Source organism: Symphalangus syndactylus, chromosome 18 (assembly GCF_028878055.3).
Source record: "Symphalangus syndactylus isolate Jambi chromosome 18, NHGRI_mSymSyn1-v2.1_pri, whole genome shotgun sequence".
Taxonomy (NCBI): Eukaryota; Metazoa; Chordata; class Mammalia; order Primates; family Hylobatidae; genus Symphalangus; species Symphalangus syndactylus.
In genome coordinates this window covers 30,644,259-30,671,753 of record NC_072440.2, presented here as the reverse complement: position 1 = coordinate 30,671,753, position 27,495 = coordinate 30,644,259, and the positions used below count along the sequence as shown (strand labels likewise).

Here is a 27,495-nt window from a genome sequence, read left to right as displayed (position 1 = left end):
ATTGGCCAGGCTGGTCTCGAACTCCTGACCTCGTGATCCGCCTGCCTCGGCCTCCCAAAGTGCTGGATTATAGGAGTGAGTCGCCACGCCCAGCCCTTGGGTTCTATTTTTAATTACATACGAAATTTTAGTGTTAAAGAGCCAAAGGAGCTTGAAAAGTCTAGTTCCTCAAGTCTTTTCGTCATATATGTTTATATTAGGATGAAGACTAGAAAGGGGCTAAGCACTGTGAGAAGCCAGGAAATGAGGTCCCGTGAAGAGAGACATGTTTTCCAAGGAAAAGGACGAGGGAAGTCCACTCGCCATGGAAGAAAGTGCCACAGGGCATGCTAGAAGGGTCGAGGACAACAGAGGGATGGATGGAGGTGGAGGATACAGGTTGCTGCCAGGCAGTGGATGTGAGATGGGCCCCACCCTATTTTACACCTCAGGCCTGCCAAGCCGGGATCCTACTGCCCAGCCAGGCTCTGGGCAAGGAAGAGGGGTTCTGGGAGGCAGTCCCAAACTCGAAGAGTGAAGGAAGATGGTAGTGCCAAGGCTTCGGGAGGGGAGCCAGAGACAGGAATTAGAATTGGGGCCTGGTTTCCCCATGGCAGAGTTCATCCAGGTCCAGGATCTGCCCTCTTTTGGCATTGACTGGCCAAGCCATGGCTCAGGTATTCCACACCTGGGCCCAGAACCACGTGCCAGGAAACCCAACACTGTTCGGCCCCAGCCCGCAACTTCCAGCAGCTAGGAGCAAACAGGACTTGTGGAGGAGGCAGTGGATCTCCAGAGCCCAGCAGCAGGGAGGCTACTTCCCGGGAGAGGGCAGCGGCACAGGAGAAGGCCCTGCCGCCGACAGGGGTCCTACTCCACTCCGGGACCCCGCCCATCTGTGGCCATGCTCCCACCAGCAGCCTGTCACCTCCCATCCCTCCCACTGGTGGCAGGCACCGGGGTACTGTGTCCAGCCCCTGGGCACCTCCCCAGGGCTGCCATGTGGCAGAGGAAGCCGATGAACTGACGCTCGGCTGCAGCCAGGCAGACCTAAGCTCTGTTGCCCGGCCGCATCCCAGCTACACCTGCAGGCCTGGATGCCAACCAGCTGGCGTCGGTGCCTGTGGTGCCTTCCAGCACCCGCCTGTCCTGGAGGAGCTGCATCTGTCCCATAATATCCTCGCCCACCTCTTAGGGGCAGCCTTCTCGGCCCTGATGGGCATGGTGCACCACCTCGACCTCTCTGAAAAGCTGGCCTGGGTGCCCATGGAGGCCTTCGTGGGGCTGCAGATCCAAGTGAACCAATCCGCCAACCCGTGAAACAAGGACTGTGCCCTCCAGCTAGTGTTCAGGCTGGTGAGGCTGGTGCCGGGCACCAGGACAGGCGTCGTGTGTGACCCCAGAACCCGACCAAACCTCGGTGGGGCAGGAGCTCCTGCTGCTGGCAGGGGAGGAAGAGCTGTGTGGGGTGGGGCAGGGCCCAGCGGAGCACCAAGGTGGCCCCTGCCGTTGCGAGGTGGCTGACCTGGTGCATTATGTGTGGCAGAACCGAGATGAAACCTGGCGCACCTTCAAGCAGCCCCTGCTGCCAGTGCACCCGGAGGACGATTCCACCCTCAGCACAGTGGTCCGATAACCAAGGGTGTTCCTGGGGCCGCCCCACACACTCCTCCTCCTGCGCCCTCTCCCTTCCTCTGACCCCCCACCTTCTCCCTTCCTCTGACCCCCTGGGGTTCCTGTGCAGCCTCACCCCAGCCCCCTAAATACCTGTCCTCTCTCCTTTCTCTCTCTCTCTCTCTCACACACACACACACACATCTCTGGTGCCTGGATTTATCTGGTGCTCCAACTTACTTAAAGAATGGGAAGGACTTTGGACAGAAAAGAGGGAGGGACCCTAGATGAAAGTTTGTGGAGACGGCAAGGAAAATGTACAACTTGAAATGTCTGGGCAGTGGCAAAAACAGCCTGAGGGCTAGAAGAGAGGATGCAAAGAGGGACGGGGAGGTGGTGAGACCAAGCTGCAGGTGGGGTCCAAAGTCGGGGTGCGGCCAGATTTAAAAGGACACTGTGAGCTCCGCCTCTCTTCTCCCTTTGCCTCTACTGAGAGCCTCCTCCTTGCTTCTGGCCTCTCTCTTGCCCACAGGCCCCTCTTCCTGCACTCTGTTGGAGACCTCCCATCTCGGACTCCCTGCTTCCTTCTCCAGACACTCCTTATCTCTCTGTGCCCTCCTTTATGCACTGACAGGGTTCCTGAGCTCCTTCCTGTGCGGAAAATGTGGTCTCCTCTACGACTGAGCTGGGGACGGGTAACTGGAGAGAGCTGGGGGACGGGGGTAGACCCCAGAACATCACTGGAGAAATCAATAAAGTCGCCTTTATGAAGGAGGAAAAAAGGGTCAAGAATAAAGTACTGTGGGCCAGGCACGGTGGCTCACACCTGTAATCCCAGCACTTTAGGAGGCTGAGGCAGGCAGATCACCTGAGGCCATGAGTTTGAGATCAGCCAGGCCAACATGGCAAAATTCCGTCTCTACTAAAAATACAAAAATTAATCAGGTTTAGGGGCATGCGCCTGTAATCCCAACTACTCAAGAGGCTGAGGCAGGAGAATCTCCTGAACCCCGGAGGCAGAGGTTGCAGTGAGGCGAGACTGTGCCACTGCACTCCTGCCTGGGCAACAAAGAGAGAGTCCGTCTCAAAAAAAAAAAAAAAAAAGAATAAAGTACTATGATCCCAAGAGGATTATGTATCAGAGCTTTTCTGGAGTTCATGTATATAAGTTTCATTTCATTTCAATTCTTTATAAAACAAATCAAGCAGGCCGGGCGCGGTGGCTCACGCTTGTAATCCCAGCACTTTGGGAGGCCGAGGCGGGCGGATCACGAGGTCAGGAGATCGAGACCACGGTGAAACCCCGTCTCTACTAAAAATACAAAAAAAAAAAAAAATTAGCCGGGCGTGGTGGCGGGCGCCTGTAGTCCCAGCTACTCGGAGAGGCTGAGGCAGGAGAATGGCGTGAACCCGGGAGGCGGAGCTTGCAGTGAGCCGAGATTGTGCCACTGCACTCCAGCCTGGGCGACAGAGCGAGACTCCGTCTCAAAAAAAAAAAAATAAAAAATAAAAAATAAATAAAACAAATCAAGCAAAAAAAGTCTAGAAAAGACATTGTAGGCCGGGTGCCATGGCTCATGCCTGTAATCCCAGCATTTTGGGAGGCTGAGACAGGTGGATCACCTGAGGTCGGGAGTTCAAGACAAGCCTGACCAACATGGAGAAACCCCGTCTTTACTAAAAATACAAAAAATTAGCCGGGCGTGGTGGTGCATGCCTGTAATCCCAGCTACTTGGGAGGCTGAGGCAGGAAAATCACTTGAACCTGGGAGACAGAGGTTGCGGTGAGCCGAGGTATCTCTATTGCACTCCAGCCTGAGCGACAAGAGCGAAACTCCATCTCATAAAAAAAGAAAGAAAGAACATACATTAGGTATGCCAGGTGCAGTGGCTCACACCTGTAATCCCAGCACTTTGGGAGGCCAAGACTGGTGGATCACGAGGTCAGGAGATCAAGACCATCCTGGCTAACACAGTGAAACCCCATCGCTACTAAAAATACAAAAAAGTAGCCAGGCGTGGTGGCAGGCACCTGTAGTCCCAGCTACTCCGGAGGCTGAGGCAGGAGAATGGCGTGAACCCGGGAGGCAGAGCTTGCAGTAAGCAGAGATTGAGCCACTGCACTCCAGCCTGGACGACAGAGCGAGATTCTATCTCCAAAAAAAAGAAAGGAAAGGGAAGGGAAGGGAAGGGACGGGAGAGGGAAGGGAGAGAGAGGGATGGAAGGAAGGAAGGAAGGAAGGAAGGAAGGAAGGAAGGAAGGAAGGAGAAAAGGAGAGAGAGAGAGAAAGAGAGAGAGAAAAAAAGAAAGAAAATACATTAGGTAATATAATGAACACCCACTCAGTCTAAAATAAAATATTTCTAAACACAATAGACTCCCCTCCCTACCACATTCCCAGGACAATATCTTTAATTTAGCATTTGTCATTCTCTTTTATGTATTTATACTTTTACTACACAAGTATCTATTTCTTAACAAAAGATAGTATTGTTTGGCATGATTTTTGACTTTACAGAAATTGTATAATACTGTATATGTCCTTCCAAGCTTATTTTTCTCACTCAAGTTTTCTTTGGCGGGAAGGGGGGGTTTGCTTGTTTGCTTTCTGAAAATTCCTAAGTCTTATCACTCAAGTTTGATATTTATTTAGCTTAATACACACAATTTTAATTCACTCATTTTATCTGCTATATAGTGTTCCATGATATGAATATATAATTTTCCATTGTGTATCATACTGATGAGCATTTTTTTTTTTTCTGAGACAGAGTCTCGCTCTGTCACCCAGGCTGGAGTGCAGTGGTGAGATCTCAGCTCACTGCAAGCTCCGCCTCCCAGGTTCACGCCATTCTCCTGCCTCAGCCTCCTGAGTAGCTGGGACTACAGGCACCTGCCACCACACCCAGCTAATTTTTTGTGTTTTTAGTAGAGACAGGGTTTCACCATGTTAGCCAGGACGGTCTCGATCTCCTGACCTGGTGATCCACCCACCTTGGCCTCCCAAAGTGCTGGGATTACAGGGATGAGCCACCACGCCCGGCCTTGATGAGCATTTAAATTGTTACCTCATCTATTCTATTACCATCAATGCCAAAATGAACCCTAAATCTGACTCCTTGTGTTGATTTGCAAGTACTTCTCTAGGCCAGTGGCCCTCAAATTTTAGAAAGCATCAGAATCACCTGAGAGTTTTATTAAACAATAGACTGTTGAATCCCACCCCCCGAGTTTCTAATTCATTTCTAACAAGTCCTTAAGCGATGTTGATGCTGTTGGCCTGAAGACCTCACTTCAGAACAACTGCCCTAGGATGTTTACCCTGGATTAAAATTGCTATCAAATAATTCTGCATCTTCAACTTTATTAAATGATGCCAAATTGCTCTGCAAAGGAATTTTAATGATGTGCTCTCTCAAAGTCAGTTCTCTTTCTCATGTCTGAAACCACCTTTGCACAATTGTGACTGAGACAGTGAAAGAGATCTAACTTAGTCGACTTCATCTTGCTTCTAACCTCCAAGCTGTCCTTGTTCATTCCTGGGCATAAGCTGAACTAACTTTGGGAGAAACTTAGTTTATGGTTTATAGTTTGGAACAAGGACGATAACAGCCCTTTCCCAAAGCAGACCTCCTTCTTGCCTGGGGACTAGACTGCCTTTGTAGGACTAACATTAGCCACAAGATTAGAAATTATGGTTTCGGAGTCATGCAGCTGGAGGCTACAAGATTCTAAGATTCTGACCCTCCCTAAACTGCTCCTAAGATCAGTACTGGAGATATTTTGCAGACTCTGCACTTGATGGATCAGCTGGCACCACCCAGATCAATAAACTGGCTCATCTGAACTTGTGGCCCCCACCCAGGAACTGACTCAGCTCCAGATGACAGCTTTGACTCCTTATGATTTCATCCCTGACCAATCAGCACTACTGGCTTACTGGCTTCCCCCCACCAAGTTGTCCTTAAAAACTCCGCTCCTCAAATGCTCAGGAAGACAGATTTGAATTAATAAAACTCCAGTCTCTCGCACAACCAGTTCTGCCTAAATTACCCTTTCTCTATTGCAGTTGCCCTGTCTTGAGAAATCGGCTCTGTCCAGGCAGTGGGCAAGGTCCACACCACATTTGACGTCATAACACTTCAAAAGTGTTGCCAATCCAAAGAATATGGAATTGCATTGCACTGTGGTTTCCATTTGAAGTTCCCTGTTACTAATGGGATTGAGCATCTTTTTATGTGGCTGTAGCCATTCAGGCTAAATTATACTGTCTCTTATCTGTTCATTCCTTTGCCTATTTGCTATTAGGGTGTTTGACTTTAATTTATTTCAAAAGACAAAATTACAGGCTGGGCACAGTGGCTCAGGCCTGTAATCCTAGCACTTTGGGAGGCCGAGGCAGGTGGATAACCTGAGGTCAGTTTGATACCAGGCTGGCCAACCTGGTGAAACCCTGTATCTACTAAAAATACAAAAATTAGCTGAGTGGCGTGGCAGGTGCTTATATTCCCAGCTGCTTGGAAGGCTGAGGCAGGAGAATTGCTTGAACCTGGCGGGGGCAGAGGTTACAGTGAGCCGAGATCTCACCACTTCACTCCAGCCTGGGTGACAGAGTGAAACTCCGTCTCAAAACAAACCAAAAAAAAAAGACAAAATTACAACAAATTTAGCTTAAAAATCCACTTGACTTTTATTTGTGATTCTAGAATCGGGCAACGCTTCACTGTATGAAATAGAAAGGGTGTTCTGGTAGGCAGAGCAGAGGAGGTTGACTTTGTAGGCCAAGAAGGGCTAAAGAAAACAGAAACAGAGACCAAAAGGTAAATTGGCCATTTCATAGTTCCTTTCCTTCTAGGGTTAAAAACAGAGGGGACGAGCCAGGTGCGGTGGTTCATGCCTGTAATCCCAACACTTTGGGAGGCTAAGGCAGGTGGATCACAATGTCAGGAGATCGAGACCAACCTGTCCAACATGATGAAACCCTGTCTCTACTAAAAAAATACAAAAATTAGCTGGGCATGGTGGCGCGTGCCTATAGTCCCAGCTACTCAGGAAGCTGAGGCAGGAGAATCGCTTGAACCCGGGAGGTGGAGGTTGCAGTGAGCTGAGATCGTGCCACTGCTGCCACTGCACTCCAGCCTGGGCAACAGAGCGAGACTCAGTCTCAAAAAAAACAAAAAACAAAAAAAAAAACAGTGGGGACTTCCTTGTTATGCTGACTCAGGTTGACTGGAATCTCCAGTGTTTTAGAAAACTGGCCCATTTCAAAGTTTGGTTTGATTACGTGGCACTTAGCATAAGTGACTCCATTCTGGTTTGGGCTGCTGGGGCCTAGGGCAGGAGGCTATCCCAAAACAATGGCCTCCTATAAACCTTACTTAACACTTATGTAGTTATAGTTACTAAACCATCATCTTTAGAACATAATGTGGAAAGGCTGGGTGCAGTGACTCACGCCTGTAATCCCAGCACTTTGAGAGGCTGAGGTGCATGGATCACCTGAGGTCAAGAGTTCGAGACCAGCCTGGCCAACATGGTGAAACCCCGTCTTTACTAAAAATACAAAAATTAGCCATGTGTGGTGGTGCATGCCTGTAATCCCAGCTACTTGGGAGGCTGAGGCAGGAGGATTGCTTGAACCCAGGAGGCGGAGGTTGCAATGAGCCAAGATCGTGCCATTGCACTCCAGCCTGGGCTTCAGAGACAGACTGTCTCAAAAAAAAAAAAAAAGAAAAAAAAGAACATAATGAGGAAAATGCACGTCTAGCACATTTTTCAGAAAATTCAAGATATACATTTATACTGAATTTACTATAATACAGAAATTTCTGTGTTCTGTTAACCTAAAAGGGCAAAGCTAAGGCAAACTTTAAATATAGAGAGTTAATTTGGACGAAGTTTGAGGACTGCAGCATGGGACATATTTCCAGCTTGCTTTGGAGAGTACTCTGGGAAACAAAGGAGAGGCTCAAACCCACATATCAGGAGGGTGCAATTACTAAAGTTGTTTGTCAGGAAGTCTTCTTGGTTTACAGAAATAACATTAGTTAGCGATCAGCTAACCAATGTTATTGTTGAACTATAGTCTAGTTCCATTGTTTAACTATAGTCTAGCGCCCCGCATAGCAAGTGGCTTCAAGAGGGGAATGACTGCTGTTACAGTTTAAATGCCTCTCTGGGCCTGGATAATTTAGAGGCTTGCCTTCCTCAGATTAAAAGATGTTTTTTTCTTTCTCAGTTATAGTAGGAGAAAAAAGAATACAAAATTATACATGTACCACAATATACAAACTAAAATTCCAAAACACTATCCTTAGAAAAGAGACTAAAAGGAAATATACTATTATTGCATGAGCAGTTTAGAGATAGATTTCTTATTTTATGGCTTTAAGTGTGTATACTTTCTTCCAATTTTCTATATTTTCAGTTCTTTTATAAAATAATGCAGTTTCATATTCCATGGAGATTCAGTGCCAAGCTAATACAAAAAACAAAAATCATGTATGCAATATTACCCCAAACATCCCTTAAATTGGGCCGTCTCAGCCAGGCACGGTGGCTCATGCCTATAATCCCAGCACTTTGGGAGGCCAAGGCAGGCAGATCACCTGAGGTCAGGAGTTCTAGACCAGCCTGGACAAAATGGCGAAACCCCGTGTCTACTAAAAATACAAAATTAGCTGGTGGTGCAGGCCTGTAATCCCAGCTACTCAGGAGGCTGAGGCAGGAGAATCACTTGAACCCAGGAGGCGGAGGTTGCAGTGAGCCCAGATCGTGCTACTACACTCCAGCCTGGGCGACAGAGCCAGACTCCATCTCAAAAAAATAAAAAAATAAAAAATAAAAATCGAGCCGTCTCTCAGGAAGTCCAATAGTGATTTAATAAATGCTCAGGGTAATTTTGCAACATGGCCTATTTTTTTCCCCTATCATTGGAATTGTTGCTATTTGTTTGAGCACCAGACAGAACAACAGAAAAGCAACTATCTACGTGTATTTCTTTTTAGAATCACACTTAACTCTGGTAAGATGATGCTATCAGAGGCACCCAGGAACTAGGACCAACAAACTAGGACCAAGGAAAAGCAGATTGACACATCCCATCTCATGCTCAGCCTACAGTTCACTGAGCGGAATGTTAGGTAGAATCATGCACCATTTACATTGCCACTTTCTCCCTCTCTTATTTTTGTGGAGTTGAGTTAATATGGTTGAGTTTGCATATGGTAAATTTGTATGTGATGAGACTCCTTTGTACATAATTCATTTATAATAGAAGAAAACCTCTTTTTTAGAAGGAACAGATTTCTTGAATATATAAAGATATACACACTTTCTGTTTTCATCATTCATTTACTCTTTCAGCAAGTATTGTATCTGCAATTTTTTTTTTTTTTTGAGATGGAGTCTCACTCTGTTGCCCAGGCTGGAGTACAGTGGTGTGATTTCGGCTCACTGCAACCTCCACCTCCCAGGTTCAAGTGATTCTCCAGCCTCAGCCTCCCGAGCAGCTGGGATTAGAGGCCTGCACCACCACGCCGTGCTAATTTTGTATTTTTAGTAGAGATGGGTTTTCACCATGTTGGCCAGCCTGGTCTCAAACTCCTGACCTCAGGGATCCGCCCGCCTCAGCCTCCCAAAGTGCTGAGATTACAGGTGTGAGCTATCACGCCCAGCAATTTTTAATAGAGGAGATAGAAGGAAGAAGTAAAATAGTCTCTATCTCTACTCTCATGGAGCATAATCAACTAATCTATCAGTAAAATAAATAAAAAACTACCCTGTGATAAAGAAGTACACAGTAGCTTAATAACATATAAAAGTACTATTTTATCTTCATTGAGGGTTTTAGAAAGGCTCCCTGAGAAAGTGATTGCTGAGCTGGGTGAGAAGTGTGGTGGATACTGTGATGTGTGGAGCAGCAGTGGTGCTGGAGCCAGATCATACTGCCTCATGGGTGCCAATAGTTGAATTGTTAGGAATTTTGAGACAGGTTTTAAACAACCATTATTAAATATTATGTAAAGTTACATTAAAAACACAAATCAATAATACTCAAAACTCATCACTTCCTAATTATTTTTTACTACATTTTACTATTATCTGTGCTTTTGAGGTTATCTATTGTGCATCTTTTCCCAATTCCACATTCACTGATATCACAATTGGTAGCTTGAAACTGGTCATGGTGGGGGTATGTACAACATGGAAATTGGCAAACACTATAAAATGGGGCTTTTTCTCCCAAAGAGCTGGTTGTTAAACGTTTACCAACATACTACTGAGACAGCCAAGTGTAAAGAGGTTCCTGGAGAAACTCTGACCAGCCTGTGCACACTGGAGTAGAGCCACAGAAGTTCACACCCTTTACAGCAGGAGGAGCCTGGCCCCTCCTCTTCCTAGGTAGAACCTGGGATTCAAACTGTAAGGTGGGAAGCCTATATACTAGCAGGAGTCTCCCTCTGCTGAGAGTCACTGTTTCCCTTTGTTTTTTTCTTTGTGACCAATAAATTCTACTTTTCTCACCCTTCAAAGTGTCTGCAAGCCTAACCTTTCATGGTCATGTGACAAGAATCTTGTTTTTAGCTGAACGAAGAAGGAAGTCCTACAACACTACTGTGCACAACCCAAATCCTCCTTCAAAGAAAGATCTCCTGCCCTATGGGGAATGTGGTCAGTAGATGACCTTTAGCTATAGGTACCTTTAGGGATTACTTACATGCAAAGAATCATCCTTCCAAGGTTGATGTACATCTCATGAATGACTGAAGCGGGAGTATAAAGGTCCAGTCATTTCAACCGAATGTAAGATACCTGAAAGATCATTTTAGCACCAAAGGTCTCCATGAGGCTTTTGTTGGACTGTACTACTTCTTGACTTCTCCCTCTGCCAAAGTATGCTTTCTTTCCCTCTCTTTCCCAGCTGTTGGTCCCAAAAGCACCCTTTTCCGCACTAAACTCCGTATGAGTCTGCTTCTGGAGAACTCAACCTGCAAGAAAAAGGATAAGGAGGGTGTTAAAGAGAAAATGTTAAGGTAGGGAGTGTTAAAAGAAAGCCTTTAGCCAAATTAAATTCAGAAGAATTTAACTGAACAAAGAATGATTCATGAATTGTGCTGCCTCCCAGCCAGAGTAGGCTCAGAGACTCCAGCACAGCCACGTGGTGGAAGATTTATGGACAGAAAATGGAAAGTGGCATACAGAAAATGGAAGTGAGGCATGGAAAAAGCCAAATTGGTTACAGCTCAGTGTTTGCCTTATTCGAACACAGTTTGAACAGTTGGCCACGTTTGACTGGTCAAAACTTGGCACAAGAGTAGGCTACAATCTGTTTACAACTAACTCCATTTGGGTAATAGTTCATGATGTACAGAGAAACCTTTAGGCTGAACTTAAAATATGTAAGGAGGCAGCTTTAGGCTAAACTTGATTTAACAGGAGCGTTCTAGGGCATGGAAAACTATCTGAGCAATGTCTTGTATTGGAAGACAAAATAGCACAATTGAGGAAAGTATTAAAGGGCTAGTGGAACCCAGAGAGCAGGAAACAGCTTAATGTGAAATGAAACTGAAAAGGTAAGTTGGGGCAAAACCATGTAGGATGTTATTGGCCATGATAATGATTTGAGTTTGTCAAAAGGATAATGGAAAGCTACTGGAAGGCTGGGGTGGAATGTTATGCGGTGGGCAATGCATTGTAAGATTTGCATTTGGAAATATTACTATTACTATAGCAGAATGTGGAAAATAGATTGGATAAAAGAAAGTGTAAACTTGGAAGGTTAGCTAGCAGATGACTGTAGTGGTAAAGATGATGGCAGCCTAGACTTGATAGTGATGGAGATGAAAATTTTTGGATTGATTTGAGAAATATTTAGAAGGTAAAAAATGATGCAAGCTGGTAATAGATTACAAGAAAGGGGAGGTGTTAAGGATGATAACTAAGTTTTTGATTTGCTAAACTGGATAAATGGCACCATCCAATGAGATAGAAGAGGATTAGGTTTGGGGGAAAGATCGTAAGTTTATTTTAGGACACAAAGAATTTGAGCTTCCTTTGAGACAATCAAATGCAGTATTCTGGAAGCCAAGAAAGAGAATGTTTCAAGAAGGACAGAGAGATCAATTATGTTGAAAGCTGTACAGAAATGAGATAATATACAGCTGAAAGTATGTAGGCCCCTTATCTACGGTTTTGCTTTCCACAATTTCAGTTACCTGTGATCAACCACAGTCTGAAAATATTAAATGACAAATTCCAGAAATAAACAATTCATAAGAGTTTTTTGTTGTTGTTTGTTTGTTTGTTTGTTTTTGAGACAGAGTCTTGCTCTGTCACCCAGGCTGGAGTGCAATGGCATGATCTTGGCTCACTGCAACCTCTACCTCCAGGGTTCAAGCAATTCTCCTGCCTCAGCCTCCCAAGTAGCTGGGATTACAGGTGCTTGCCACCACACCTGGCTAATTTTTTCTTTTTTTTTTTTTTTTTTGAGATGGAGTTTTGCCCTTGTTGCCCAGGCTGTAGTGCAATGGCACGATCTTGGCTCACCACAACCTCAGCCTCCCGGGTTCAAGCAATTCTCCTGCCTCAGCCCCCGAGTAGCTGGGATTACAGGCATGCACCACCACGCCTGGCTGATTTTGTATTTTTAGTAGAGATAGGGTTTCTCCATATTGGTCAGGCTGGTCTTGAACTCCCAACTCAGGTGACTCACCCTTCTCGGCCTCCCAAAGTGCTGGGATTACAGGCATGAGCCACTGTGCCTGGCCTGTTTTTTTTTGTTTGTTTGTTTTGTTTTGTTTTTGTTTTTGTTTTTGTTTTTAAGACAGAGTCTTGCTCTGTCACCCAGGCTGGAGTGCAGTGTTATGATCTCAGCTCTCTGCAACCTCCGTGTCTTGGACTCAGGTGATCCTCCCACCTCAGCCACCCTCCCGAGTAACAGGGACTACAGGTGCACAACACCACCACCCCCTGGCTAATTTTTGTATTTCTTGTAAAGACAAGGTTTTGCCATGTTGCCCAGGCTGGTCTCAAACTCCTGGGCTCAAGCGATCTGCCTGCCTCAGCCTCCAAGAGTGCTGGGATTATAGGCATAAACCACCATGCCCAGGCAATTCGTAAGTTTTAAATTGGGCACAGTTCCAAGTAGTGTGATGAAATCTGACGCTGTCCCACTCCAGCCCAGCTGGGACATGAATTCTCCATTTGTCCAGCATAGCTGTACACAGTTCCTGTCCATGAGACATTAGCCCTGTCCGTTATTAGTTTGACTGTCACAGCATTGCAGTGCTTACATTCAAGTCACCCTTACTTTACTTAAAAATGACCCCATTGCACTAGAGCAGTAGCGCTGGCAATTTGGAAATGCCAAAGAGAAGCCATAAAGTGCTTCCTTTAAGTGAAAAGTTGAAAGTTCTCAACTTAATAAGGAAAGAAAAAAATTGTATCCCAAGGTTGCTAAGATCTACAGTAAGAACAAATCTCTCCGTGAAATTGTGAATGGTATATCATTATAATTACTCCATTATTATTTATTGTTGTTAATCTCTTACTGCGCCTAATTTATAAACTTTATCATAGATATGTACATATAGGAAAAAATATAGTATCTATAGGGTTTGGTACTATCCGTGGTTTCAGACATCCACGGGGGGCTTGGAACATTTGCCCCACAGATAAGTGAGGACTACTGTGTCCTGCTGCTTCAGGGGAGTGATGAGTATAGAAGCCAGCTTGGAATGGGTTCAGAGTTGAACAGGAAGAAAGAAAAGGGAGGCACTTTTCCTTCTACCACAAAAACAATTGTAAGAAATGTACTTATATTTGGCCTAAAAGAAAAATGTACCAGGCCCGGCCAGGCACAGCAGCTCACGCCTGCAATCCCAGCACTTTGGGAGGCCAAGGCAGGTGGATCACCTGAGGTCAGGAGTTCAATACCAGCCTGACCCACATGGAGAAACTCTGTCTCTACTAAAAATACAAAATTAGCCAGGCTTGGCGGCGCATGCCTATAATCCCAGCTACTTGGGAAGGCTGAGGCAGGAGAATCGCTTGAACCTGAGAGGTGGAGGTTGTGATGAGCCAAGATTGCACCATTGGACTCCAGCCTGGGCAACAGAGCAAAACTCCATCTCAAAAAAAAAAAAAAAAAAAAAGTTTAAAAAAAGAAAAATGTACCAGGCCCAATGGCTCATGCCTATAATCCCAGGACTTTGGGAGGTGAAGACAGGAGGATTGCTTGAGCCCAGGAGTTCAAGACCAGCCTGGGCAACATTGCAAAACCCCGTCTTTACAAAAAAAATACAAAAATTAGCCAGGCATGTGTAGCAGGACGAGCCACAGACAAAACCCCTCAGACACCAAGTTAAAGAAGGAAGGGCTTTATTCAGCCGGGAGCATTGGCAAGACTCACATCTTAAAAACCGAGCTCAGGCCAGGCACGGTGGCTCACGCCTGTAATCCCAGCGCTTTGGGAGGCCAAGGCGTGCGGATCACGAGGTCAGGAGATTGAGACCATCCTGGCTAACACAGTGAAACCCCGTCTCTATTAAAAATACAAAAAAAATTAGCTGGGCGTAGTGGCGGGCACCTGTAGTCCCAGCTACTAGGGAGGCTGAGGCAGGAGAATGGTGTGAATCCGGGAGGCAGAGCTTGCAATGAGCCGAGATCACACCACTGCACCTACCCTGGGCAACAGAGCGGCACTCTGTCTCAAAAAAAAAAAAAAAAAAAAAAAAAAAAAAAAAAAAACAAGCTCCCCAAGTGAGAAATTCCTGCCCCTTTTAAGGGCTTACAACTCTAAGGGGGTCCATGTGAGAGGGTCGTGATCGATTGAGCAAGCAGGGGATACGTGACTGGGGGCTGCATGCACTGGTAATCACAATGGAACAGATCAGGACAGGGATTTTCATGATGCTTTTCCATACAATGTCTGAAATCTATAGATAACATAACCGGTTAGGTCAGGGGTCGATCTTTAACCAGGCCCAGGGCATGGCGCTGGGCTATCCACCTGTGGATTTCATTTCTGCCTTTTAGTTTTTACTTCTTTGCAGGCAGAAATTGGGCATAAGACAATATGAGGGGTGGTCTCCTCCCTTATTTCTCCCTTTGCGAACCTCACTCATTAGTGGGAGTTTTCACTTTTATCCTCACTACCCATGTCTTCTTGTAAGACAGATCAATAGTGATTCATATAGCACACTTGTGCTGAAACATTTTGGTGAACTAAGGTAGCGATGAAGTTTTTTATCATTTGAAGAAGTACAGGTAGCAAACAAGGGAGCAATAAGCAGGTTCCTATTACTATTACAACTCCCATTATAAGAGTTTTAAATCCTCCTAGCCCTGGGAACCATTTTCCAAACATGGCCCCAGGATCGAATCCATGCCACACTTGCATGGGCACATGTGCCAGTTTTGTCATATCTCTATGTCTTTAACTACTTGCTCTTGGTCGTCTATGTGTAGACAGCAATTAGTAAGGTTAAATTTCCCACAGACCCCCTCCTTCAGCTGCTAGCAAGCAGTCGACAGCCACTCTATTTTGATAGATAGCATTTCTCATCTGAGTTTCTTGCTAGGCCAGAATGGTCAAGGCTCTGCCAGTTTTGTTAGTGATTATTTCTAAGACAGCTTGTAACCGTATGATTCGGTTAAGCGTGTAAATGGGGCTCCGGTATCCCCATGAGCCATCTTGTGCTCAAGTAGCAGGCCCATAATATTGTATGATTTTCTCAGGGGGCCATTTATCATCTTTTTAATTTCTTATAGCTATGCTTATCTCTTAGAATGTCTTAACTGTCTGGGAATACAGCCCAGTAGGTCTCAGCCTTATTTTACCCAGCTCCTATTCAAGATGGAGTTGCCCTGGTTCAAACGCCTCTGACAACAGTTCTGTTAGTCCAAACTGCACCATTTTGTAAGCTCCCCACTATTTTGCAGACCTTGGTCAAAGTGAAACATTTCACAGGGGTTCGGGGCTGTAAGAAACATCCTGTCTAACCACTTGATCACAAGATGGACAAAGGCCCAAATAAAGAAACATCCCTATCATATCTTGCTGGACAAAGTTCCAAGGAACACCACGATGACATCTGCCAGAACAAGGGCCAGAACTGCCTTATCACAGGAACATCTTATCAATATCCTGCCAGGCAGCAAGCCATACTGCCCAGACCCCTCCCGCCCGTAGCTATAAATACCCTCAGCCTGTAAGCAGTGGTGGGCTCTGGCATTAGGCTGGTCCCCCACTTCTGTAGGTTTTATGCTGGACATAAACCCTGCATTTACTGTCGAGCCGCCCTCTTTCTGTGTGTGTTTGTGTGTGTGTATGTCTTTCTTTAACCCTCATGTTCCCTTCAAAACCTAACAAGTTCTAGAGACTTTTCACATATTAACACATGTACAATCCTCCCAACAGCCCTACAATATAAACATTACTATTCCTACTTTGCAGATAAGAAAACTGTGGCACAGAAAGGCCAACTAACTGACCCAAGATCCCACAATTACTAAGTGGCAGAGCTGGGATTCAAACCAAGACTGACACAGGAGCCCACATTCCTAAATTTTTAGCAACAGAAAAATAACCTTTATAATACCCAGTCCTACTTGTCAGAGGCGTTTGACCCAGAGTGCCTCCATCTTGAATAGGGGCTGGGTAAAACAAGGCGGAGGCTTACTCGGCTGCATTCCCAGGAGGCTGGGCATTCTTTTTTTTTTTTTTTTTTGAGACGGAGTTTCACTCTTGTTGCCCAGGCTGGAGTGCAATGGCGTGATCTCGGCTCACTGCAACTTCCATCTCCGGGTTCAAGCAATTCTCCTCCTCAGCCTCCCGAGTAGCTGGGAGTACAGGTACGCACCACCCCACCCGACTAATTTTGTATTTTTAGTAGAGACAGGGTTTTGCCATGTTGGTCAGGCTGCTCTCAAACTCCTGACCTCAGGTGATCCACCCGCCTCGGTCTCCCAACTGCTGGGATTACAGGCATGAGCCACTGCGCCCTCTGCCTATGGAGTAGCCATTCTTTCATTCCTTTACTTTCTTAATAAACTTGCTTTCACTTTACTGTATGGATTTGCCTCGAATTCTTTCTTGCACAAGATCCAAGCTCTCCTGGGGTCTGGATGCGGACCCCTTTTCAGGTAACACTACCTGACCTGTTTTTACAGATGTGCCTGTATTATACATTTCACAGGCAGAATTTAAAGAAAATCAATGCTTTCCTTTTCAAAAAGGAGACAAAACAGTTTGCAGCAACACTTAACAAAATCCTCTTCCTTCTCCTATGTTCTGTCCTCACACACTTGGATTCCAGGGCCTCTAGCAATGACGGTTACCAGTACTCCAGGCCCCACACAAAAAGCCACAAAAGCACTCACCTTCCTCCGTTACTTTATTTGATAGATGACCCCAGGCTCCCTGTGGCAAAGAAGAATCCTTTCTTTTTCTTTGTTTTCCAGAGACGGTCTTGCTCTGTTGCCCAGGCTGGAGCGCAGTAGCATGATCATGCCTTATTGCAACCTTGACCTCCCACGTTCAAGCGATCCTTCCGCCTCTCCCTCCTGAGTAGCTGGGACCACAGGCACATGCCACGCCTGGCTAATTGTTTTTGTATTTTTTGTAGAGACAAGGTTTTGCCATGTTGCCCCGGATAAGAATGTTTCTTTAGAAATCTGGAAATTGCCATTAGGTTCCCTTAGGAGTAGGAGAGAAGGCCATGAAGGTTCGCACGTGGTCACTCCTAGAAAAGTGCCCTGGGATAGTTTGCTGAGGAGGCAAATTTTGGTCAATACTAGTTTCTCCTCTCCAAAGTCCATCAAAGGCATTGTTCAAAAGAAATGGCCGTACCACTACTTGTAATCGATTCTCTACAGCTTCAAAAATAGTTATCTCTGGTTGGGGGAAGGGCACGTGAAATTTTAAGACTTTGGGCCTTCTCATCACAAAAATGATCCATACTCACAAAAACTTAGAGGCAGAGGGTATGTTAACCTAGATTAAGAATCCCTAGGCAGAGTGCGGTGGCTCACGCCTGTAATCCCAGCACTTTGGGAGGCAGAGGTGGGTGGATCACCTGAGGTCAGGAGTTCGAGACCATCCTGACCAACATGGAGAAACCCCATCTCTACTAAAAATACAAAATTAGCCAGGTGTGGTGGCACATGCCTGTAATCCCAGCTACTTAGGAGGCCGAGGCAGGAGAATCGCTTGAACCCGGGAGGTGGAGGTTGCGGTGAGCCGAGATCGCGCCATTGCACTCCAGCCTGGTCAACAGGAGCGAAACTCCATCTCAAAAAAAAAAAAAGAATCCTTAACGCAGAGGAAAAGATTGGTGAGCTTTGTTTAATCACACACGCTGTACATTTTCCACGCCCTCTCCCTCTGCGCTGCAGGAATCCGCTGTACTTCTGACGGCCCATAGGTGGCACTGCAGGGACAGGTAAGTGCACCGGGAGCGCCAACCAGAGAGGCTGATAGGAGGCGGGCTTCAATGCGTCACAACGTGGCGGGAGGAGCCTAAGGGGAGAGGAAAGGCGAGTGTTCCGCTTGCGCAGACGCAAGGCTGGGTACTCCTCCGGGAGTGAGTTGCTGGGCCTGATGACGTGGCTTGGCAACGTCCCTAGCGCCGCTGCCTCTCGGGAACTTGGCGCCGCCGGAACTGCTCGCGGCCTAGTCCCGACGCGCGTGAGATAGTGAGCGGGAGCGGGCGACAGCGGCAGCGGCGGCTCGGCCTGCAGGAACCCGACGGGGCCTCTGCCATGGGGGAGTGACGCGCCTGCGCCCGCTGTTCCGCGGCAGCGGCGAGACATGAGGAGACCCCGCGGCAGGGGCAGCGGCGGCGGCTCGTGAGCCCCGGGATGGAGGAGAAATACGGCGGGGACGTGCTTGCCGGCCCCGGCGGCGGCGGCGGCCTCGGGCCGGTGGACGTACCCAGCGCTCGGTAAGGGACCGATCCGGAAGGCAGCGACCGGCCAGGCTGCTCAGGATACACCTTCCCCGGCCTCCCTCCGGTCCCCGCTGACAGCCCGGGACGTCCCGGGGTCGGCGCGCCCTCTCCCTCTGCCTCCCTCCCTGCGCGCAGGCTGCCTCCGGGCTCCCCGGGCTCTTCGGGCGCCCGCTGCAGAATGAAGGCGCTAAAGCCAGAAAGCTTCTGCTTGAATTTCTGGGTTACAAGGCAGACAGTCAGTCTTAGAACTGCCCGCCAGTTCACGGGACAGGTTTTTCTGATCTGTGAGAAGCCTTTCTCTTGGCTGTTTCTCCCAAATAGTCTGGTGACTACTTAACCTTTCTGACGTTTCCCCGCATAAATTAGGGGAAGGTGTCACCATCATCTCTCTTCAGGCCACGAAGCCAAAGTACATACGTGAACTTGGATGCTCAGATTAACTGAGCACATCGAGGGTCCAGCCCCATTTTCTTTTTTTATTTTGTTCTTAAATAAGAAATGGGTCCTCGTTGTCAAAAAAAATCTAAACAGCACAGCAATTCATAGAGTAAAAAGTGAAAATTCCCACTTCCTCTCTCCAATTCTCCCATCAACCCGAAAAGTAAGGGACCAACAGGTGCAGCGACCACTTTCTAGTGTGTACTTCCTAAGTTCTGAGATAGTGTCGAAAATACACAAAATATAGCCCTGCAATTTGGCTGGAACTGGTGTTCATTGCCTCCATTTTTAACGAGTTCTTCCCATTCTGGAATAAATACTTTCTTTGATATTTAAAGAAAGTGATAAATGTGATAAATTCTTTAGAACTGTAGTAATAGCATTATAACGTAACTTTTTTTTTTTGAGACGGAGTTTCGCTCTTGTTGCCCAGGCTGGAGTGCAATGGCGCGATCTCGGCTCACGACAATCTCCGCCTCCCAGGTTCAAAAGATTCTTCTGCCTCAGCCTCCCGAGGAGCTGGGATTACAGACATACGCCACCACGCCTGGCTAATGTTTTGTATTTTCAGTAGAGACGAGGTTTCTCCATGTTGGTGTGGCTGGTCTCGAGCTCCCGACCTCAAGTGGTCCGCCTGCCTCGGCCTCCCAAAGTGCTGGGATTACAGGCATGAGCCACCGCGCCTGCCCAACATAAGCATTTTTTATGAAAAGGGAAGAACACCACATAGGACAGAACTTAAACCAGCTGCATTTTTGTAGCATAAATTTAATTTTTTAATCTATTTTGAGCATCTCATTTTGTAAATAACAGCATATCAGATGTTAATTCTTGAGACATGACAACTAAATGCAGTAGGCAAAATTCTGGTCTGATTTGGTAGTAGGGGAAAAGTGCTTTAAAGGATGTTACTGGGTCAGTTGACAAAATTGGACTATGGACAGTAGCTTAGATAAAAGTATCATATCAGGCCGGTCGCAGTGGCTCACGCCTGTAATCCCAACACTTTGGGAGGCCGAGGCAGGTGGATCACCTGAGGTCAGGGGTTCAAGACCAGCCTGGCCAACATGGTGAAACCCCATCTCTACTAAAAATACCAAAAAAAAAAAATTAGTTGGACGTGGTATGCGCCTGTAATCCCAGCCACTCAGGAAGCTGAGGCAGGAGAATGGCTTGAACCCAGGAGGCAGAGGTTGCAGTGAGCCGAGATCGCACCACTGCACTCCAGCCTGGGTGACACAGGGAGACTCCGTCTCAAAAAAAAAAAGCATATCGCTTAAATTTCCTGAAGTAGGCAGCTCTGCTGGTTTTGTAAGAGAATGTCCATGTTCTTGGGAAAAACAAGTATTTAAGGATAAAGAAGCATTAAGTATGTAACTTACTCTCAAATAGTCCAGGGGAAAAAAAATACCTCTGTGTGTGCATTCAGAGAGAGAATAATAAGTCACATGGGATGATACATTAACAGTTACGGAGTCCAGGTAAAGGATATACTACTCTTGTAACTTTTTCGTAAACTGGAAATTATTTTTAGATGAGTAGTTTAAAAGTGTTATGTATTCAAGAGGGTAAAGAGTGTATTGTCTCAGGTAGGGAAATGTGGTAAACAATCCTTTGCTATTTTATTTGTACTATTTACTTAGCAGAGTTGCCCTTCAATTGCAGTTCATTGCAGAATCAAATTCAACTCAGGACTGGTTGAGTTGAATAAAGAATGAACTCTTGCCCAGTTCATTCTTTAATTTTTAGTAGAGATGAGGTCTTGCTATGTTGCCCAGGTTGATCTCGAACTCCTGGGCTCAAGCAGTCGTCCCACCTCAGCCTCCTAAAGTGCTGGGATTACAGGCGTGAGCTACCCTGCCTGGCCTGGATTCTTTGATTTTTAAAGTTCCAATTAATGAACTGTTGGGCTAAAGACGAAAAACCAGGCTAAGTAACCTATATTGATAAGCAGACATTCCTAGTTCATGTTATGAAGGAAAAACAATGGCGTCAATTTATCAGGAAGTGGAGACAGGAGAGGAAAGGGAGGCTAATTTTTAAAAACTTTTTGGAGAGACGGGGTTTCACTATATTGCCCAGGTTGGTCTTGAACTCCTGGACTCAAGTAATCATTCTGCCTAGGCTTCCCAGGCATGAGCCACCATGCCTGGTCCATCCCCCCCCCACCCCCAATTTATAAACCATTATTTCCCATTAACTAGTCTTGTCAAAGGTTATCACTGGACTTTTCTGTGAAGGTTTAGAAAATTCCCTGGTTCTCGCCAGGCACGGTGGCTCATGCCTGTAATCCTAGCACTTTGGGAGGCCAAGGTGGGTGGATCACCTGAGGTCAGAAGTATGAGACCAGCCTGGCCAACCAACATGGCAAAAACCCGTCTACTAAAAATACAAAAATTAGCCTGACATGGTGGTAGGCACCTGTAATCCCAGCTACTCAGGAGGCTGAGGCAGGAGAATTGCTTGAACCCGGAGGTTCAATCAAAGAAAATTTGCTGGTTCTCTAAACCTGGAATTACTGAAATCTGGATTTAGGTTCAAACCTGCCTCCTGGGCTTTGCCTACTGCAGTAGCTCAACAGTTCTCTGGCTAAAAAATAAAAATCAGTATGTAATTAAGTTCAATTCATTCAATAAATACTCAAGTATCTACTATGTAGAAGGCACTATACATGGGGTTTTAAACAACTCGGACTACCAGCTCATTTATTAGTTGTGTGACCTTGGGCAAATTACTTTTCTACGACTCAGTTTTGTGAAACAAGGATACCACTTCTTAGTTTGTAGGACTGTTGTAAGAATTAAGTGAAATGATGTATTCAAAGCACTTGGAACATAGCAGGTGCTCAACAAATGTTAACTGTGACCCTCTGCCCTTACCACAAAGAGGACTTAAACCAAAATAAACCATTGTTTAAAATAATCCGTATTTGTGAATTTAGGCATAAAAATACCCACAAAGGACTTGTCAACTAGTTTTTGTTGCGGATTATAACTAGTATTTGATTTTTGGTCTGTATAAAGTAAAACTTTTGCAACCTGGAATCCATCAAAATTCAACCAGTCTTGAGTTGAATTTGACTGATTCTGCAATAAACTACAATAGAAGGGTAACTCTGCTAAGTAAATAGTACAAATAAAATAGCAAAGCATTGTTTACCACATTTCCCTACCTGAGACAATACACTCTTGAATAAATAACACTTTTAAACTACTCATTTAAAAATAATTTCCTGTTTATGTAAAAGTCACAAGAGTAGTATATGCTTTACCTGGACTCCGTAATTGTTAATGTATCATCCTGTGTAGTATATTATTCTCTCTCTCTCTGAATGCACACACACAGGTATTTTTTTCCCCTGGACTATTTGAGAGTAAGTTACATACTCCATGGTTCTTTATCCTTAAATACTTGCTTTTCCTAAAAACATGGACATTCTCTTAAAGCCAGCAGAGTTGTCTACTTCAGGAAATTTAAGTGACCTCGCCAGAGGCTAAGACTCGTGACTCGTATAGTGGTTGAGGAGAGATAGTTGCCTGCCTGCTGGGTAGGAACCTGGGGATCTGATTACTTGGAAGACTTCCTAGAGATCCTGGTCTTTTCAGCTTCTCATTCGCCTCCTGAGGTGTTTCCAATTCCTGAGCCTTTTTAGGACTCTAGGTCCAGTCAATTGACCTTTCAACCACAACTCTCACTGCAGTCACTTAACAAGGCCGAGGAGGCGCAAACCAAAGGCATTTACCATTCTTCCGTTTCTTCCTATATTGTGGTCTTTTAACTTCATAACAGAATTTAGTTTTTATTTTGTTCTCCTTATTTGTTTGGAGGAGTTATTAAGTTAGAAAGCAGATAACAAAATAGTCCAGCAACTCGATCAACAAAATTTTCATTTTTCGTTGGGCATTTTTTGTTAAAGTAGACTATATCTATACATCATCGTTCATATACATTGAAAAGAAACCAGAAGTATGTATACCAAAATGTTGTGGTTGGTTGGTTGGTTGGTTTTGAGACGGAGTCTCACTCTGTTACCTAGGCTGAAGTGCAGTGGTGCAATTTCGACTCACTGCAACCTCTGCCTCCCAGGTTCAAGCAATTCTCTTGCCTCAGCCTCCCAGGTGGCTGGAATTACAGGCATCCGCCACCATGCCCAGCTAATTTTTGTATTTTAGTAGAGGTGAGTTTTCGCCATGTTGGCCAGGCTAGTCTTGAGTTCCAGACTTCAGGTGATCCACCCACTTCAGCCTCCCAAAGTGCTGGGATTACAGGCATGAGCGCCCAGCCTGTTTGTTTGTATTTTGAGACAGGGTCTCACTCTGTCGCCCAGGCTGGAGTGCAGTGACACGAACACAGCTCACTGCAACCTCAAACTTCCAGGCTCAGGTGATCCTCCCACCTTAGCCTCCCAAGTGGCTGAGACTGCTGCCACACGCCATAATGCCTGGCTAATTCTTTTTTTTTTTTTTTTTTTTCTTTTTTTTTTATTAATTTTTTGTGCATACAAAAACAATAAACATTTTCTAAAAATACATACAAACAAAAAGATGCGTATCAAACATATTAGGAAGGTTGCACATGGGAAGTCGGGGAATAGAAATGGGAGTGGGAGTTAAAATAAATGAGAGAGGGACTTTATATGGATCAGTCATAATAACTCAATCCTCTATTTGACAAAGAAGAGGGAGAAGGAAGAGGAAGAAAAAGCAAGTGGGATAAAGGATCAGAAAGGGAGGAAAATAGAAAAAATTAGAGTATGACTCCAGGGTAGACCTGTTTTGTTGTCATTGAGTTGGTTGGTTGGTTTGTCTGTTGTATTCTTCATGTTTCGCCAAGTTGGCCAGACTGGTCTCGAACTCCTAGCCCGAAGTGATCAACCCGCCTCGCCTCCCAGAGTGCCGGGACCACAGGCGTCAGCCACCACGTCCAGCCCCCACATTGCTTCTGGCCTCCGTGGTAGACCTCCCAGACGGAGCGGCCAGGCAGAGGAGCTCCTCACTTCTACCCAGACACGGGACGGCCGGGCAGAGGGGCTCCTCACTTCCCAGACGGGGCGGCCAGGTAGAGACGCTCCTCACTTCTTCCCAGACGATAGGTGGCCGGGCAGAGGCGCTCCTCACTTCCCAGACGATGGGCGGCCGGGCAGAGGCGCTCCTCACCTCCCAGATGATGGGTGGCCGGGCAGAGGCACTCCTCACTTCCCAGATGGGGCAGCCGGGCAGAGGCGCTCCTCACTTTCCAGACGATGGGTGGCCGGGCAGAGGCGCTCCTCACCTCCCAGACGATGGGTGGAATGCCTGGCTAATTCTTTGTGTTTTTTGTAGAGATAGGCTTTTGCCATATTGCCGAGGCTGGTCTCAAGCTACTGCACCTGGCCTCAAAATGTTAACAGTAGGGCGCGGTGGCTTACACCTGTAATCCTAGCACTTTGGGAGACCAAGGCTGGAGGATTGCTTGACCGAAGGAGTTCGAGACCAGCCTGGGCAACACATTGAGACCCCATCTATAATTTAAAAAAAAAAAAAAAGTCAACAGTAGTTATCACGTGGATGGTGAGTTGTTTGGGGACTTTGTTTTGTTTCAATTTGTGTTTATGTATATTTCTATGGTTTCTGTAATGACCTCTTGTTTAAAAAACCGGATTGATGAGTTGCTTGCAATTTCAGTGATACTAAAAATTGTTTCTGCTTTTATTTTTCAGATTAACAAAATATATTGTGTTACTATGTTTCACTAAATTTTTGAAGGCTGTGGGACTTTTCGAATCATATGATCTCCTAAAAGCTGTTCACATTGTTCAGTTCATTTTTATATTAAAACTTGGGTGAGTGTATGGGGGTTTTTTTTCTTGATATTTTTTATTTCTTTGAAAATCCTGTTTTAACAGAGTATCTTTAAGAAACTTTACATACAATATTTTGTTTGTTCCTCCTGACAAGTATTTGATAAATTTTTTTAACTGGGAGTATACTTTAGAGGTACAAAGAGACTGAAAAGAAAAGGGATTGTTGTGCTCTAATCACTTGCGTAAACACAGACTTTGATGAGATTTTTGCAAATTTATTTTTTGGGCTATTTTTTATTATTTATTTATTATTCACTGCATAATCCTTTCTTAGTACAGAGTCCTCATACAGTATGAACATTAAATTATTCTACTTTTAAGAAAAGCTTTTTTTTTTGTTTTTTCTTTTTTGAGACACAGTCTCACTCTGTCGCCAGGCTGGAGTGCAGTGGCGTGATCTTAGCTCACTGCAAGATCGCTGCCTCCTGGGTTCAAGCGATTCTCCTGCATCAGCCTCCCGAGTAGCTGGGACTACAGGCGCTCACCACCATGCCCAGCTAATTTTTGTATGTTTAATAGAGACAGAGTTTCACCATGTTGGCCAGGATGGTCGCAGTCTCTTGACCTTGTGATCTGCCCACCTCAGCCTCCCAAAGTGCTGGGATTACAGGCATGAGCCACCACGCCTGGCCTACATATAAGAAATTCTAAATAAAGATTTCCTGGACCTTGAGATTGATAGTGACCACCCTCTATGTTAATAAAAACCTATTAAAGATTGTTGGGAGTCAGCTGGGCACGGTGGCTCACGCCTGTAATCCCAGCACTTTGGGAGGCTGAGGTGGGTGGATCGCCTGAGGTCAGGAGTTGGAGACCAGCCTGGCCAACATGTCGAAACCCCATCTCTACTAAAAATACAAAAATTAGCCAAGCATGGTGGCACGTGCCTGTAATCCCAGCTACAAGGGTGGCTGAGGCAAGAGGATGGCTTGAACCTGGGAGGTGGAGGTTGCAGTGAGCTGAGATCATGCCACTGCACTCCACCTGGGCAACAGAGCAAGACATCATTAAAAAAAAAAAAAAACACTCTTGGGAGTATAATTTTGGTAAGTTGGGAGAGAGATTATTGACTAAGAAATATTAAGCACCAGTTACATGCTTTTTTTTTTTTTTTTTTCTGAGGCAGTCTGGCTAGGTTGCCCAGGCTGGAGTGCAGTGGCGCAATCTCAGCTCACTGCAGCCTCTGCCTTCTGGGTTCAAGCAATTCTGTCTCAGCCTCCCGAGTAGCTAGGATTACAGGGGTGTCCCACCATGGCCAGCTAATTTTTGTATTTTTTTTAGTAGACATGGGGTTTTGCCATGTTGGCCAGGCTGGTCTCCAACTCCTGACCTCAGGCGATCTGCCCACCTCAGCCACCCAAAGTGCTGGGATTACAAGCTTGAGCCACCGTGCCTGGCCAAGTTGTGTGCATTTTTATATAACTATTTTGGCAATGTGAAAGGTAGGGATATATAATTAGTAATTTCTTCATTTTCATTATACTATTTCAAGATTTATTACTGAATTTTACAGAAAATAGGAATTCTTTTCTTTGATATTTCAAGATATAAAAAAATTGTGACTCCTTTATTTTTGTGGCTTGTTAGCTGGTTCTGAAGACAGTTAGAAAATGAGAGTTATGGCCAGATGTGGTAGCTCATGCCTGTTTTCCCAGCAGTTTGGGAGGCTGAGGCAGGTGGATCACCTGACATCAGGAGTTCGAGACCAGCCTGGCCAACATGTTGAAACCCTATCTCTACTAAAAATACGAAAAATTGACTGGGCGTGGTGGCACGCTCCTGTAATCCCTGCTACTCAGGAGGCTGAGGCAGGAGAATCGCTTGAACCCAGGAGGCAGAGGTTGCAGTGAGCCAAGATCGCACCACTGCACTCCAGCCTGGTGACAGCGAGACTCCATCTCAAAAAAAAAAAAAAAAAAAGTTATCAAAATATTGCAATAGGAGTTTTACTAAAATAAGTATAATTCTCCAGTATGATTTATTCAGAGGATAGCACTTCAAGTTCTGGCATATTTGTTTAAAATAAGTGTCTTTACTTAAAACTATATCTTGTGTTTAATATGATTAATATTAATACATTAATATTTCAATATTTACAGGACTGCATTTTTTATGGTTTTGTTTCAAAAGCCATTTTCTTCTGGGAAAACTATTACCAAACACCAGGTAAGATTTTTGCAGAATCTTTTATTCCTAGCAGCTTCTCATTTAGTGGGCCAGGAGGCAATGCTTATTTTTTATAATGGGTACGTAATGAATGATTTAAGTATGCCACAGAACAATTTTAGAGTTAACTTGCTCTTGCCTTTTCAGAATGGAGACTTTAAATCATAAAGTACTAAGATCATGGAATGTTTTTAAAAAAACAAGAGGGTAAAAAAAATTATAAAGCATTCATGTAATTGTTTTCTTCAGTACACACTTCTTATTCTGAAAGATTTACAAATTGGACATGAAAGCATGCCCAAGAGCCTAGTACAAATGTCACTGGAAAGCTGACAAAGCATAGGGGTTAAGCGTGAGATTTCTGAAGTCAGACAAAGTCATGTTCTGTCTGTCCTCCTTACTGACCCTTTGGGCAAGTTACTTGATTTCTCTCTACCTTAATTTGCTCACTGTAAAATGGAGATAATAGTAACTTCCTAACAGAACTGTGAGGAAGAAATGAA

General features: G+C 45.3%; 1 protein-coding gene and 1 long non-coding RNA gene across 5 annotated transcripts in view; one reads left to right on the top strand and one right to left on the bottom strand.

Moving 5' to 3' along the window:
* Nucleotides 1-3,202: 3,202 nt before the first annotated feature.
* On the bottom strand, nt 3,203-17,962 carry LOC134733513 (uncharacterized). The gene is made up of 3 exons (XR_010117071.1): nt 16,979-17,962; nt 10,314-10,584; nt 3,203-3,743 (listed from the first exon to the last, which is right to left on the bottom strand). It is a non-coding gene; the product is annotated as an uncharacterized lncRNA (long non-coding RNA).
* Nucleotides 17,963-18,102: 140 nt separating this feature from the next.
* The window catches only part of SLC30A5 (solute carrier family 30 member 5), a 36,400-nt gene continuing 27,007 nt past the window's right edge, over nt 18,103-27,495 (top strand). Inside the window, exons 1-3 of one of the 4 annotated variants that reach the window (XM_055252983.2) lie at nt 18,103-18,540; nt 24,683-24,805; nt 26,926-26,992. In XM_055252983.2, coding sequence (XP_055108958.1) covers nt 18,458-18,540; nt 24,683-24,805; nt 26,926-26,992 — 273 coding nt within the window. In that variant the 5' untranslated portion in view covers nt 18,103-18,457. The remainder of the gene's footprint in view (nt 18,541-24,682; nt 24,806-26,925; nt 26,993-27,495) is intronic. The other 3 variants (XM_063623172.1, XM_055252984.2, XM_063623173.1) reach the window with 3 other exon arrangements.